Raw genomic sequence first — 15027 nt, 5'->3', positions numbered from 1 at the left:
CAAACTAAAACGTATAAATACGTCATACATGAAAAACAGAAAAGTGCAGTTACAACTAATAATACGTCCAATCACCCGCCGTGTCTGTAATTGCTTGGCATCTCTGAGGCACACTCGAAACAAAGTTTCCCGCTTATTCACGTGGAGGAGACCTCAAGAACCATCGAATTTTCCGTTGACAGCTGTTTCCAAAATGAAGATCTTTGTTCCTTGTAACTTCGCTTACATTGAAGACTATACATTTTCGACAGGATCGGCGTCCGCGGACTGTGAGGGCAAATCCAGTACCTGCACACCTTTTTCCTTTTTTTCCTCCAAGCTGAATCATTGTCCTTCTCCAGTGTTTAGTCTTCTTTTCTGTCGAAGAAGCAACGTTTGTTAGATGGCATCACACATCTTCGATAAACGCGACGTGTTAACTGCACTCATGTCTCTTCTTGTGTATCTCACAAGGGAAGGCCGCCAATTGTGAAATTCAGATTCGATTGATACTGCGCATTATAAAAGCTCATGGCCAGAGGTGTAATGTGGCAAAGCACCAACATGCACTTCTTAGCCGTTGTCGAGAAAATCGACAGTTAAAAGAAACCGTTGCGGTGAAATACTCTCTACGATTTACAATTTCCTACAGCGTCGTGGCGCAGCGGTAGCTCGGGTTCGTAATCCGAAGGTCGAAGGTCGCCGGAACGAATCTCGCACCATGCAATCTTTTTTTGTATTTGTTTTTTGTAATTTATATATATATATATATATATATATATATATATATATATATATATATATATATCGTGGGGTCTCTACTCTAATTCGAACGTTTGACTTACACTATACGTATTCGTTTCGGAATATCGTTTCTATGTCTTCTGTTAACTACACGTGTAAACATTACGAAGACAATTAATAACATTTGTGAAATACAACTTCGTTTGCGGAAAACATAATCATGTTCGAAGTCGCCAGTTTTTCCACGACTTATTACATGCATAATTGTTGCAACTGATTGCCGGGAATTATATATATATATATATATATATATATATATATATATATATATATATATATATATATATATATATATATATGAATTACAAAAAACCAATACTAAAAAGAGTTCCATGGTGCGAGATTAGATCCGGCGACGTTCTGATTACGAACCCGAGCGCTTACCGCTGCGCCACGATGCTGTAGGAAATTGTAAATCGTAGAGAGTATTTAACCGCAACGGTTTCTTTTAACTGTCAATTTTCTCGACAATGGCTGAGAAGTGCATCTTGGTGCTTTGCCACATTACACCTCTGGCCATGAGCTTTTATTATGCGCAGTATGAATCGAATCTGAATTTCACAATTGGCGGCCTCCCCTTGTCAGTCAAGAATTCAACGTAAACTAATGCCTTATGGACACTGCATGTAGAACAGAGGTTCCCTCTGTTGGGTTGTTGAACTAAATCGATATCTTTTACCCTCTGTGTGTAATGTCGACCATGCTATTCCTTAATAGACTGTACCTCGTAGGAGAACATCAGAAAGACGTCCGCCACTGGTAGCTGAGTGGTCAGCGCGACAGACAGTCAATCCTAAGGGCCCGGGTTCGATTCCCCGGCTGGGTCGGAGATTTTCTCCGCTCCGGGACTGGGTGTTGTGTTGTCGTAATCATCATTTCATCCCCATCGACGCGCAAGTCGCCCAAGTGATGCCGGCACGGTAGCTCAGCTTGCTCGGTCAGAGGGTTAGCTGCCCTCTGTAATAAAAAAACTGAGTGAACGGATCAACAAACAACCTGAACGGGTGTCATCAGACGTCCGCCCCGAACAAATACAACGAACAATTCAGAACAAAATTAGATCTAACAAAAAAAAAAAGTGGCGTCAAATCGAAAGACTTGCACCAGGCGAGCGGTCTACCCGACGTGAGGTCCTCGCCACAAGACATTATTATTATCAAAAACATCTGTCTCTCTCTCTTTTCATTTCTTCCAAAACAACTAAAAATGAGATAGTGGCAGAGATAAGTTTCCCTAAGAAAGCTACTGGCCTCATATAGAGAGCGGAAAAGTGGTTAGCAAAAATCTCAGACAGTTCGTGACCGAACTGTGAAAAAACGTTTGCGATTTAATTACTACCGTTCGGACGGAGAGACCATATATTATTTTCAGTTAAAATCTGCCACGAGGAAGAAAATGTTTTGCGCTGCGCTGTGAAAATGTGCCGTTTCTTGTTCTTTCTCGCAACAGGTTTCAACTGCGAAAGCAATGCGTTTAACCGTTAACAAATTAATCCTCGCCTATATATCGTTTCTCCACATATCGTAAATACTTTTCTAAAACTTGTGTATACAGCAACGTCATATTTTGTTTTCATTTTAGCACTCTGTTTCAATAGGATACCTATACATTTAGGAAGTTTTATTAGATTTACTGCCGTGACTGATCGTACCAAACGAATTACCTGTTCAGTTGATCGCATGCTGTCCGTTCTGTCACAAATTGCTATATTAGTAAACCAGTCCATACCGGTACCAAAACTAATCATATTCTAATCCCACTGGACCAATTTCAGGAATTCGTGTGATATACGCTGGAGTTTTGAAGAGCACTAAAAATAGCTGCAAACATTCTATGTCAGAGGTTCCGCATGGCTAGGAATTACTTGTACGCCAGATACGGCAACTAAATATGCTGAATTGTCCGCAGCTCGTGGTCGTGCGGTAGCGTTCTCGCTTCCCACGCCCGGGTTCCCGGGTTCGATTTCCGGCGGGCTCAGGGATTTTCTCTGCCTCGTGATGACTGGGTGTTGTGCGATGTCGTTAGGTTAGTTAGGTTTAAGTAGTTCTAAGTTCTAGGGGACTGATGACCATGGATGTTAAGTCCCATAGTGCTCAGAGCCATTTTTATGCTGAATGACAAATACATCCGTTCCCAATTATTTTGGAGTTTTCGCTTAAGAAGCAGCTCTTGAATGATTCATTCTCACCTAACATATCATGGGCATTATCAGCGTAACACCCAACAACGTTAACTGCAGATATCTCAAACGTCTCTATAGGTTTTGTTAGCATGTTGTACAGACTCCTAGCTTTAACTTCGTCTCCACATAAGGGAGTTAGATAAAGATGTTGTGTTTTGACATCAGAATTTTCTAGATATCCCACTAACTTACACATTAAACTGACATTGCCGATATCTGAACTCTCACCTATAAGGATGATAAATTCGTCCTAAGTACTTGCGAAGAGAACAGTATTTACAATGGTTCTGCATTTTGTGCGACCCTGACGTACTGTTTGGCTGTTTCTGCAACGTGTCGCACTGAATTGAAAGTGAAATCGTGAGCCATATCTAAAAAACTGAATCGTTTATCAGCCACTGTAGCATCGTTTTGCTCTTTCTCTGGTTTAAATGTCCGAAACTAAAGTACTCATACACTGCTGGAAATGGAAAAAAGAACACATTGACACCGGTGTGTCAGACCCACCATACTTGCTCCGGACACTGCGAGAGGGCTGTACAAGCAATGATCAGACGCACGGCACAGCGGACACACCAGGAACCGCGGTGTTGGCCGTCGAATGGCGCTAGCTGCGCAGCATTTGTGCACCGCCACCGTCAGTGTCAGCCAGTTTGCCGTGGCATACGGAGCTCCACCGCAGTCTTAAACACTGGTAGCATGCCGCGACAGCGTGGACGTGAACCGTATGTGCAGTTGACGGACTTTGAGCGAGGGCGTATAGTGGGCATGCGGGAGGCCGGGTGGACGTACCGCCGAATTGCTCAACACGTGGGGCGTGAGGTCTCCACAGTACATCGATGTTGTCGCCAGTGGTCGGCGGAAGGTGCACGTGCCCGTCGACCTGGGACCGGACCGCAGCGACGCACGGATGCACGCCAAGACCGTAGGATCCTACGCAGTGCCGTAGGGGACCGCACCGCCACTTCCCAGCAAATTAGGGACACTGTTGCTCCTGGGGTATCGGCGAGGACCATTCGCAACCGTCTCCATGAAGCTGGGCTACGGTCCCGCACACCGTTAGGCCGTCTTCCGCTCACGCCCCACCATCGTGCTGCCCGCCTCCAGTGGTGTCGCGACAGGCGTGAATGGATGGACGAATGGAGACGTGTCGTCTTCAGCGATGAGAGTCGCTTCTGCCTTGGTGCCAATGATGGTCGTATGCGTGTTTGGCGCCGTGCAGGTGAGCGCCACAATCAGGACTGCATACGACCGAGGCACACAGGGCCAACACCCCCGGATCTGTCCCCCATTGAGCATGTTTGGGACTGGATGAAGCGTCGTCTCACGCGGTCTGCACGTCCAGCACGAACGCTGGTCCAACTGAGGCGCCAGGTGGAAATGGCATGGCAAGCCGTTCCACAGGACTACATCCAGCATCTCTACGATCGTCTCCATGGGAGAATAGCAGCCTGCATTGCTGCGAAAGGTGGATATACACTGTACTAGTGCCGACATTGTGCATGCTCTGTTGCCTGTGTCTATGTGCCTGTGGTTCTGTCAGTGTGATCATGTGATGTATCTGACCCCAGGAATGTGTCAATAAAGTTTCCCCTTCCTGGGACAATGAATTCACGGTGTTCTTATTTCAATTTCCAGGAGTGTATATAGCAACAGTGGTGGCCTGGTATATTGACGTAAATAATATTACTGTGCTCCGTATTTCTATGGAAATTCTTGTATTATAATTTGTTGCTCTACCTCTACAGTTAAATGTAGTTATGGTAATAGTAGTATAATAGTAATAATATGCATTGCCATTCTTCGGCTCTAGCTTCCAGTGTGGTACACCAAGCCACTTCGTTTGGCTCCAAGCATTACATTCCATGCTTTGGGTTTGACTTCCGTGTTGACATCGCTAACTGGTCCTAACTACTTTTTAAAAAATCTTCATTTAACCAACACACAGAGAATAATTGTTTTGTAGATTTTTCCTCATCTTGCGCAAGCTCCCTGTTCTACTTTGGTGTAGAACAGCCAGCTTTGGCGCTCATTATTTAATAGCCTTGTACCATTAACGTTACAATACCCAGCCACACATGTTCGATTCACATCACTTGCTGTATCGAATTGATTTAACAATATTTTGTTATCGTCTCGTATTTCAGTTGGCGCTTGAATTTATAGCTTTATGATTGTTCATTGACAGCTATCGGTGGAGTCCTTCAGTGTGCGTGGTATCTTAAATGGTACTGTCTCAGATGTCATCAGAACATTCATATGCAAATGAATATGAAAGTGTGCAGACTAAATTGTACGTAACATACACACTACATATTAAATCCGTATTTCAAAATCAACTTAATACTGAATTAAATATTTTTACACTTCAGATCGGAAATTTGATAAGGTTTTATATGCAGGAAGTTAAACTACGCTACATGTTTAACAATTATGAAGTACGCAGCAGAGGTCAAAGAGCTCCGCTACGTGTAGTGGAATTTCGGAAGAGTTGACAGCACTGTATCACAGAGTAAAAAAAACAGTTCTAAATTGTGAAGTTTTGTAATTCTGTTGTGTACAAAAAACTAAAAGATAGAAACACTGAAAATGAAAACAGAGAATTACTTTTCACTCACATTCTATACGATTTATTGTCATTTCGAGTTGCATTCTTATACAATTCCTATGGATACCCCAGTTAAGACTCACATACAATTCCCATACATATTTATCATTTGTGAAACTTAGCTGGGTTCGCTAGTCGATGGTAAGGGATATTTCAGGAGAAAAAAGGATCAAAAACGGTACATTAAACCATGAACTTAAACAGAAAGAGATACGTTGCAGTCAGGGAGGGTGTGATATATTCGAGGTGCAATCACTTATGAAGACTGATTCTGCAGGCTTTTTTTATGTTCTCTAGGCTAGGGGTTTGGACGTCAGACTTCCACCCCGTCACCTGTAAAAAATGTTCCAGGGCAAAATTTCCCGTTAAACTTGCCTCAGATGAACGGGTTGGACTTTTGGAAAACGAAATTCGGCACTGACAGGGACAATGCATATCAGCGCACTGACTGTCCAGCGGACTCCCACTAAAACTGAATATATTTCATGAAATATGTAAATATAATATGGACATAGTAGCCGCAACTGAAACAAAGATAAAGGGCGAAGATACGGACGAACAGAATAGTTACATCACACAGCGGGGAGCCTAAAGCGGAGAGAGCCAGAAGTGGGGTCTCCGTAGATATTACGAAAAAATATAAGAAAGGTATAAAGTCCTGGAATTAGATTAGCTAAAGGATCCTGTAGTTACAAATGGAATTTTTATCCATTCAGTTGTGATCATGGCAGTGTGTGCATCAAATAACGACACCAAGATGGATGAAACAGAAAATATATCTGAGAAACTGACGAGATCACTGGAGCAGATAGGTGATCGAAAACAAATTTTAGTTGTTGGGGACTGAATGCACGTAGTGGCGGACCCCACTGTTGGTCAGTATGGGAAAAATGTGTTAAATTACTATGGTGATAAAGTGATAGACTCATTTCATCAATTGAAGATAATGAATGGATGGTTTAGGCACAAGTCATTAAGTCAGTAGTACTATAAGAGGGAACAACCAAATCGTAAGATAAGATCAATAATTTACTATATGATAGCAGGGCAAAAAACAGCTCTGTTAAGGACAGAGCGCCGAATGTGCATCATACCATTACTTACAGGTTTCAAGAATCTACTTTCCCTTGAAATAGAAAAGAAGTTGCAGGTGAAGAATTGGCAAATTTGAAGTCGTCGAAGGCCCGGTATAATCAGCTAAGTTTACAGCAGGATGCAGCACGGTTCCTCTATGAATTTAGACTGGCAGAGAAGGCAACGCTTGTCAAGGATGATACTGCAGAGAATATATATCAGTTTGTTGAAGCAATGATACACGTGGCGGCCTCTGAAGGTCTGCGGGAAAAAACAAAATTGAGGAAAAATGTAAGAATCCATGGCGGAATGAAGAAATAGAGAAATTGGTGTTGATGTAAACGGAGGCCTATGGCTGAGCATTCTGCTTGATGAACACCGTAAAACGTAAGGAGCTAAACAGAAAGAAGCAGTAAGTGCCATTACTAAAGCTAAACATTAGACGAGGCAGGAAGTCGGAGAAAGTATAGAAGAAAAGTTAGGTGGTAATAGAGCAAGCAGAACGTGGAAGATACTGAGGCGATTAGAGTTCAAAACAATGATAGATTGGGATTACTCTAGTGATATTGGAGGTGTTGGTGAAGTACTAGCAAGCCCTGCTCGAGGAGAAGAGAAAGGAATTTATATGAGGAATGTTAAATTTGACGGAAAAAGACAAACAGTCATGTACACGACTGATAAGCTCTGAAGCTCTGAAGCTTATGAAAAATGTGAAATAACCAATCCGGGTAGAATAAACATAGAATTAATAAAGGCAGCTCCCATAGATGTGTGTGATATCGTGGCCCAATTGGAAGTAAGGGAAAAAGACAATTTTTACTTCAATCTATAAGAAGGGGAGTAGATAGGACTGTGGAAATTACCGGGGCAGAAGTGTAATGTCATCAATAGACCGAATATATAGGATAGTCTTAAAAGAAAGAATATGGATGGTGGCTGTAGTATCTGAAGAATGAGTTTAGACCAGGACGCTCACGTATCGATGGGAAGCGATTTGCGAGGGGAATCGAAACCCGTTCAGTTTTCATGGATTTGCAGAGGGCTGTGATACCGGACCACAAAACAATCTGTGGACAAGTACGAACAAGAGTGGTTTGTCAACGAGTTACATTAAATTAGTTAAAAAGTTCTATATGGTCTGTACGACTACCGTCAAAGTAGAAAATTCTGTGTCACTGGAGTTTCCTGTTACAAAAGCGCTACGCCAATGCCGTGCTATAGCTGTGACACCATTGTTATCTGGTTAAGTCTTTATGCCTACTGTTTTCCACATCACCGCACGTGAGAATAATTACAGTTTCACCTAAACCATAAAGTATAATAATCGCTGGACGAGAGGAGGCCCTTCGTAGCAAGTGTTGAGCCTCGGGACTGTTAGCGCAACCGGCAGCTGAAGCATTGTTGTTTGCTCAGGCCGCCACGAAGCTCAGCTGCTAATCTCGTGTGACAAGTAGACCCGCTGTCAGCGTTAAGCTGGGAGCGTACAGCAACGACATTTAAGCTCTGTACATTTTCTGTGATATATTAAGGAAATTTAGCATGCAAGAAAGCGAGTGGCATCGAAAGCTTTTTTCTTTCTTTTTTTTTTTTTAAAAAAAAAGAAAGTCTTATGAATAGTTTGATGCAGCCCACTATAAATCCTCTACATAACATCTTCTTCTCAGAGCAGCACTTGTATACTACGTCCTCAATTATCAGTTGGATGTATTCCAATGTTTGTCTTTTCCAACAATTTTTTACGTTTACAGCTCCCTCTAGAGCCACGGAGGTTATTCCCTGATGTCTCAACACGTGTCCTACCATCATCTTCCCTTCTTCTTGTCAGTGTTTTCCACGTGTTTCTATTTTATTGGCGGAGAACCGCCTTATTCCTTACCTTACCAGTGCACCTAATTTTCAACGTTCGTCTGTAGTACCACCTTTCTTCTTTTCCGGTTTTTCCATTGTCCATAATTCACTACTGTACAATGCTGTGCTCCGGAAGCACATTCTCAGAAATGTATTCCTCAGATTAAGGCGTACTTTTTATTTCAGTAGACTTCTCTTATCAAGGAAAGTCCTTTTTGCCTGTGTTAGTGTTCTTTATATGTTCTCCTTGCTTCGTCCATTATTGTTATTTTACTCCCAAGACAAAAGAATTTCATATCTTCACCTACATTGCGATCACAGTTCTGTTGTTAAGTTTCTTACTATATTCATTTCCGCTACTTTCAGTACTGTTGTCTTTTTCCGGTTTTCTCTCAGTCCATATCCTGTACTCATTAGACTATTCGTATCATTCAACAGATACTACGTCCGCATATCGTGGTCGTGCGGTAGCGTTCTCGCTTCCCACGCTCGGGTTCCGGGGTTCGATTCCCGGCGGGGTCAGGGGTTTTTTCTGCCTCGTGATGGCTGGGTGTTGTGTGCTGTCCTTAGGTTAGTTAGGTTTAAGTAGTTCTAAGTTCTAGGGGACTGATGACCATAGATGTTAAGTCCCATAGTGCTCAGAGCCTTTGAACCATTTTTTGAACAGATACTGTAATTCTTCTTCAATTTCGCTGAGGATAGCAATGTCATTGATAACTCTTCATCCCGAATTTTAATTTTATAATTGAACCTTTGTTTCATTTTTGTCATTGATATTCGATGTACAGATTGAACAGTACATGTGAAAGACTTTATCTATGTCTTACATCCTTATTAATCCGAGAACTACGTTCTTCCGCTTCCAGTACTAATTTCCCTCTTCACCTTGTACATATTGTGTATTACCTGTCTTCCTCCTATAGCTGACTCCTGCTTTTCTCAGAATTTCGAACTCCTTACACCATTCTACATTGTCGAATGCTCTTCCTACGTCGACAAATTCTAGGAGTATATACATATTTATATTAACGTCACCTATTAGCGTTGATATATATTACAGTCGTCTATTAGAATCGTTATGCTGACGGTCTAAGGCGCTGCAGTCATGGACTGTGCGGCTGGTCCCGGCGGAGGTTCGAGTCCTCCCTCGGGCATGGGTGTGTGTGTTTGTCCTTAGGATAATTTAGTTAAGTAGTGTGTAAGCTTAGGGACTGATGACCTTAGCAGTTAAGTCCCATAAGATTTCACACACGTTTGAACAATTTTGTTGTGCTGAGAAAAATCAAGACAAACTACTCAAATGATATGTCGACTTGAAAACATAGAGGGTGTAAAGGATATAAGTGCAGAGGGTTTTTTGTGTGATACCTTAAAATGCACACACAGAAGTGTGCTGGTTGTTTTTTCTCTGCGTCGAACAGTCTTCCCACAAACACGTCGCAAACTTTACAACCTGATGTTTCCTGCGCAGTCGTGTCTGCAGAACTAAGTTGATACATCTGTCACTATAGAATTGTGTCCACGCATCCACACTGCAACAGCTGACGTGCTGCCTGGAGGAAAATAAGCATTACTGGCTTGCTCTTGCTTATATACTTGGAGGTACACTGAAGAAACGGAGAAATTGGTGTACGCATGCGTGCTGTAATAGAGAGATACGTCAACAGGCAGAATACGGCGCTGCGTAAGGCAACGCCTCTATAAGACGAGAAGTGTCTGGCCCAGTTGCTACATCGGTTACTGCTACTACAATGGCAGGATTTCAAGATTTAAGTGAGATTGAACATGGTGTTATAGTCGGCGCACGAGCGATGGGACACTGCATCTCCGAGGTACCGATGAAGTGGGGATTTCCACGTACGACCATTCCAATAGTGTACCGTGAATATCAGGAATCCGGTAAAACATCAGATCTCCGACGTCGCTGCGGCAGGAATAAGATCCTGCAAGAATTATATAAACGATGACTGAAGAGAATCGTTCAAAGAGGCAGAAGTGTGCAACCCTTCAGGAGATTGCTGCAGATTTCAATATTGGGCCATCAACAAGTGACAGCGTGCGAATCATTCAACGAAACATCATCGATATTTGCTTTCGGAGACGAAGACCCACTCGTGTACCCTTGATGACTGCACGACACAAAGCTTTACGCCTCGCCTGGTCCGTCAACACCGACATGGGACTGTTGAAGACTGGAAACACGTTGCCTGGTCGGATGAGTCTTGTTACAATATGTATCGAGCAGATGGACATGTACGGGTATGGAGACAACCTCATGAATCCATGGATTCTGCATGTCAGCTGCGGACTGTTCAAGCTGGTGGACGTTCTGTAATGGCGTGGGGCGCGTGCAGTTCGAGTTATACAGGACCCCTGATACGTCTAGCTACGACTCTGACAAGTCACACGTACGTAAGCATCCTGCCATGTCCACTGTGCATTCCGTCGGACTAGGGCAATTACAGCAGAACAGTGCGACACCTCACTCGACAAGGGTTCCTACAGAGTGACTCCAGGAAATCTCTTCTGAGTTTCAACTCTTCCACTGGCCACCAAACTCAGCAGAAATGAACATTATTGAGCATATCTGGGATGCCTTGCAACATGCTATTCGGAAGAGGTCTCCATCCCCACGTACTCTTACAGATTTAGAGACAGCCGTGCAGGATTCATGTTGCCAATTCGCTCCAGCACTACTTCAGACGTTAGTCGAGTGCATGCCACGTCGTATTGCGGCACTTCTGCGTGTTCGCGGGGCCCTACACGATATTAGGGAGGTGTACCAGTTTCTTTGGCTCTTCTGTGTAGAACCTAACCTAAAAATGCGTGACTTGTAATATCTGTAATAATTAGTCTGCAAATGGTATAAATACTGATATAATGTTGTTCAGTACACTTACTAAATCTTCCACCAGAAACAGTGGCTGTTATAAGATTACTTCCGAAACATTATTCGATATCTAAATACGGTTGCAAAAAATAATTTTTTACCGGTTTTGATGAACATCAAAACCATCTGATCGCCTTTGAATAGTATGATGTTTTTTGGGTCTGATTACTACAGCAGATGGAGACTTCTCTCTTTACTGAATTCTCAAACGTCACCGAAAATTTGCTGTTCTGTAATCTCAGTAATTACTGTATTACGGCATACGTAATCTCCAGTATCAACATTGTTTCATCCAAAATCTTAGCCTATGTGAAAGAATTTATTTTCCTTAAGTAAGGAGAGTATATTGATGTGTACAAATAAGACACATATCCTCTCGATTCAGAGTTCCGTGCCTCAGTCAATAAAAATGGAATCCTTAAAGGATCACGTCGTTGTCCTTCTTCATCTGTTAGCAAGATTTCACAGAACAAATGAAGGAAAAAATCCGAAATTTGTTAATTTTTAATTATACACCATTACAAATGTTATTTTGCTGTAATAAACTTACTTTTCATTCTCAATCTGCGAAAAATCTCAGGAACTAGTCTAGGAACTTTCCTCTGGTTTTCAGTAATAGGTAGAGTGATTTACGAGGAAGATCTGTTTGCATAATTTACAAATATTTTATATTAATTGGCCTAGACACAATGAAGTGTATTCCCTGGCCTCTGTGTAAACGGTGCCTTTGCCATCTAGCGGTGATGCTTGAAAGGTCGCCTCACTATCCAGTCACGCTTACCATGCGTAACGTCTCAGATCAAAGTAACACTAGTAACTCATGCAGGATTGTTCTTCCATTGTTTGGGGTGAGAAACCGTTATCACATAAGGTATCCGATGAAGTGTTTTGTAGAACAATTTGACATCTACATAACAACAACAGCCCTATGGCCGCAAACAGTGATGACAACAAACGAAGCCATCACATCTGCAATTGCCAGTTAGTATAGCATGTTAATATTACTTCAAAATTAATAAAATAATGAAAAATTACAATAACAAATGGGAAGTTGCACATAAAATTTAAACTTAAAATTATAACGCTCTAGAAAGTCTTGGAATTCCTCGGACCAGTATCTTGCCAGTATCATTATCGATAACAGGCAAAAACCGTCGAAGTTGTCGTTTTCTCGGATGGATGAACTATCTATATATACCGTTAACTGTGTACGGAACATTCGGAGGGCGAGTCTTTCTCACGCTTGTCGTTTTTTATTTGTTCTAGTTTATTTTTTTCCCACGAATAAACTGATGCCTTTGATATCGTACTGAATACAGTGAAAATGGGCAGCTAATGCAGTCACCAGTAAGACTTTATATAAACAGATTCGTTACCAATTTTTTTCATTTTTTGCTGAGCAGCATATCTCCTTCAACGTAGTGCTCCTGTAGTCTGGTGGCTGAATGTGGCCCATTTGTGAAAAGTATGCTGATTATGGGTTTGCTGCATAAAAAACAAATGTGCCTTCAGACAAGCATTAACGGCGTCCAACGAATCAGTCGTAAAATGTGTGTGAAGTCTTATGGCACTTAACTACTAAGGTCATCAGTCCCTAAGCGTACGCACTACTTAACCTAAACTATCCTATGGACCAACACACACACCCATGGCCGACGGAGGACTCGAACCTCCACCGGGATCAGCCGCAAAGACGATGACTGCATCGCCTCAGACCACTCGGCTAATCCCACGCGGCTCAGTCGTAAAAATTTTACGTTTAAGGGTCTTCGTATCATATCGCGTTTTCTTCATTTTTTCTTTACGTTTTGGAAGCACAAGTTTCAGAAAGTCTAAGGAGCAAAAATTGCTTTTAAATTCAGTTGTTAAGTGTTCAGATGAGTCAGCCAGATTTACTAAATTTGAAAGGAAGCCCTATTTCCTTGGTTGCTTATGAGTTATGTTTGATAATTATTCCCCGCCGGCCGGGGTGACCGAGCGGTTCTCGGCGCTACAGTCTGGAACCGCGCGACCGCTACAGTCGCAGGTTCGAATCCTGCCTCCGGCATAGATGTGTGTGATGTCCTTAGGTTAGTTAGGTTTAAGCAATTCTAAGTTCTAGGTGACTGATGACCTCAGAAGTTAAGTCCCGTAGTGCTCAGAGCCACATTAAGCTTAATTATTCCCTCGATTTGTGGGTGCTCAACGTCACCTCTTTGGTGAGTCAGAAGACACATGTGGTATTAATTATGAAGCATTATTTTTTCATTTCAGGTAAGTCTCTGCCGCAGAATGAGAGACAACAGGTGTTCCCAAACGGTACTCTGGTAATCAAAGAGGCGGACGAGCAGGACTCCGGGGGCTACGTCTGTGTCGCCTCGAACCCTGATGGTCTCACTTCCAGGAGCAAACTCAACGTCCAGGTTATGGGTAAGTTGTCAATTAATATAAACCACTGTACGAAAGATAATTACTAGCTTGAAACTCTGGAAATATCGGATTTGTCTTTGCGTAAACACTTTCTTTTTTCAAGAATATTGATGAACTTGTGACGGTTCTCACTGAAACTGGTACATAATTGCTTCGATGCGAGTGGTATATTTCAGACAATCGTAATTAACGTAGAACCAATGAGAGGAACTTGTCTCACCGCTAATGTATGCAGTGACATTAATAGAATTTTGGTAATTACGTACATTTGGACACATTTCTGAACATTGTTCTGCTCATCGGTGCAACCATTGCTTCTTAGCCACAACGTTCACAATTTTGGCTCATTTGAATTCTTGATCGTTCAAAATAGGCTTAATAAACAAAGTTCTTAAATACTTAAGCAAAAACGTTGTGACATCCAGATATTGAATCAAATTGGTCCAAACGAAGTTCTTAAAATGTAGGTAGTTTATGTACGTTCCTCACGTTGACAGAGAACGATGGCGCCGACGTCGATGTCATGAGTACCAGGGCACATGTTTGGGTTCGGTAAAGAAACTGACTGCGCCATTTTGAAAGGAATCTTCCCAACATAATAATTAACCAGTCTACAGAAACCACAGAAAGAGATCTAGATAGCTCAATAGGGATTTATACCGAACGTAAATCGAGTATCTTAACCGCTGCAGCACATCATTCTGTCCTGCGAACCAGCGCCTCATCTTTGTCCAGAGAGCGTATACTATATCTAAGGACGTCTGCGATTTGTTGTCGTTCAAAACGTCCGTAATTGGCGGTAACGTACGTCGTTATTGTTGTTGTTGTTATTGTTGTTGTTGATGTTGATATGGCCTTGTCCTAAGACTGGTTTAATGCAGTTCACCACTCTAGTTTTTCCTGTGTAAGACTCTTCATCTCTGAATAATTGCTGAAACCGACATCTACTTGTCTGCTTACTATATTCATCCCTTGGTCTCTATCTACCACTTTTAGGCGCAGCCCATCCCTTGTTTACCAAATTGACGATTTCCTGGTGCCTCTCAACTTATCAGTTGTTTGCTCAAGTTGTACCATAAACCTCATTTTACCCATTTGGTTGCAATACCTCCTGATTTAATGCGATTACGTTCTATAACCGTTGTTTTATTTTTGTTGATGTTCATATTGTACCCTCTTCGCAAAACACTATCCATTACATTCAACTGCTCTTCGAAATCATTTGCTGTCTGT

General features: G+C 42.2%; 1 protein-coding gene across 1 annotated transcript in view; it reads left to right on the top strand.

Moving 5' to 3' along the window:
• Positions 1 to 15027, top strand: part of LOC124775971 (Down syndrome cell adhesion molecule-like) — a 150114-nt gene that overhangs the window by 71127 nt on the left and 63960 nt on the right. The window contains exon 7 of the mRNA XM_047250812.1: positions 13639 to 13794. Coding sequence (XP_047106768.1) covers positions 13639 to 13794 — 156 coding nt within the window. The remainder of the gene's footprint in view (positions 1 to 13638; positions 13795 to 15027) is intronic.

This window comes from Schistocerca piceifrons, chromosome 2, assembly GCF_021461385.2.
Source record: "Schistocerca piceifrons isolate TAMUIC-IGC-003096 chromosome 2, iqSchPice1.1, whole genome shotgun sequence".
NCBI classification, from domain to species: Eukaryota; Metazoa; Arthropoda; class Insecta; order Orthoptera; family Acrididae; genus Schistocerca; species Schistocerca piceifrons.
This window is presented reverse-complemented; position numbering and strand designations above follow the sequence as displayed.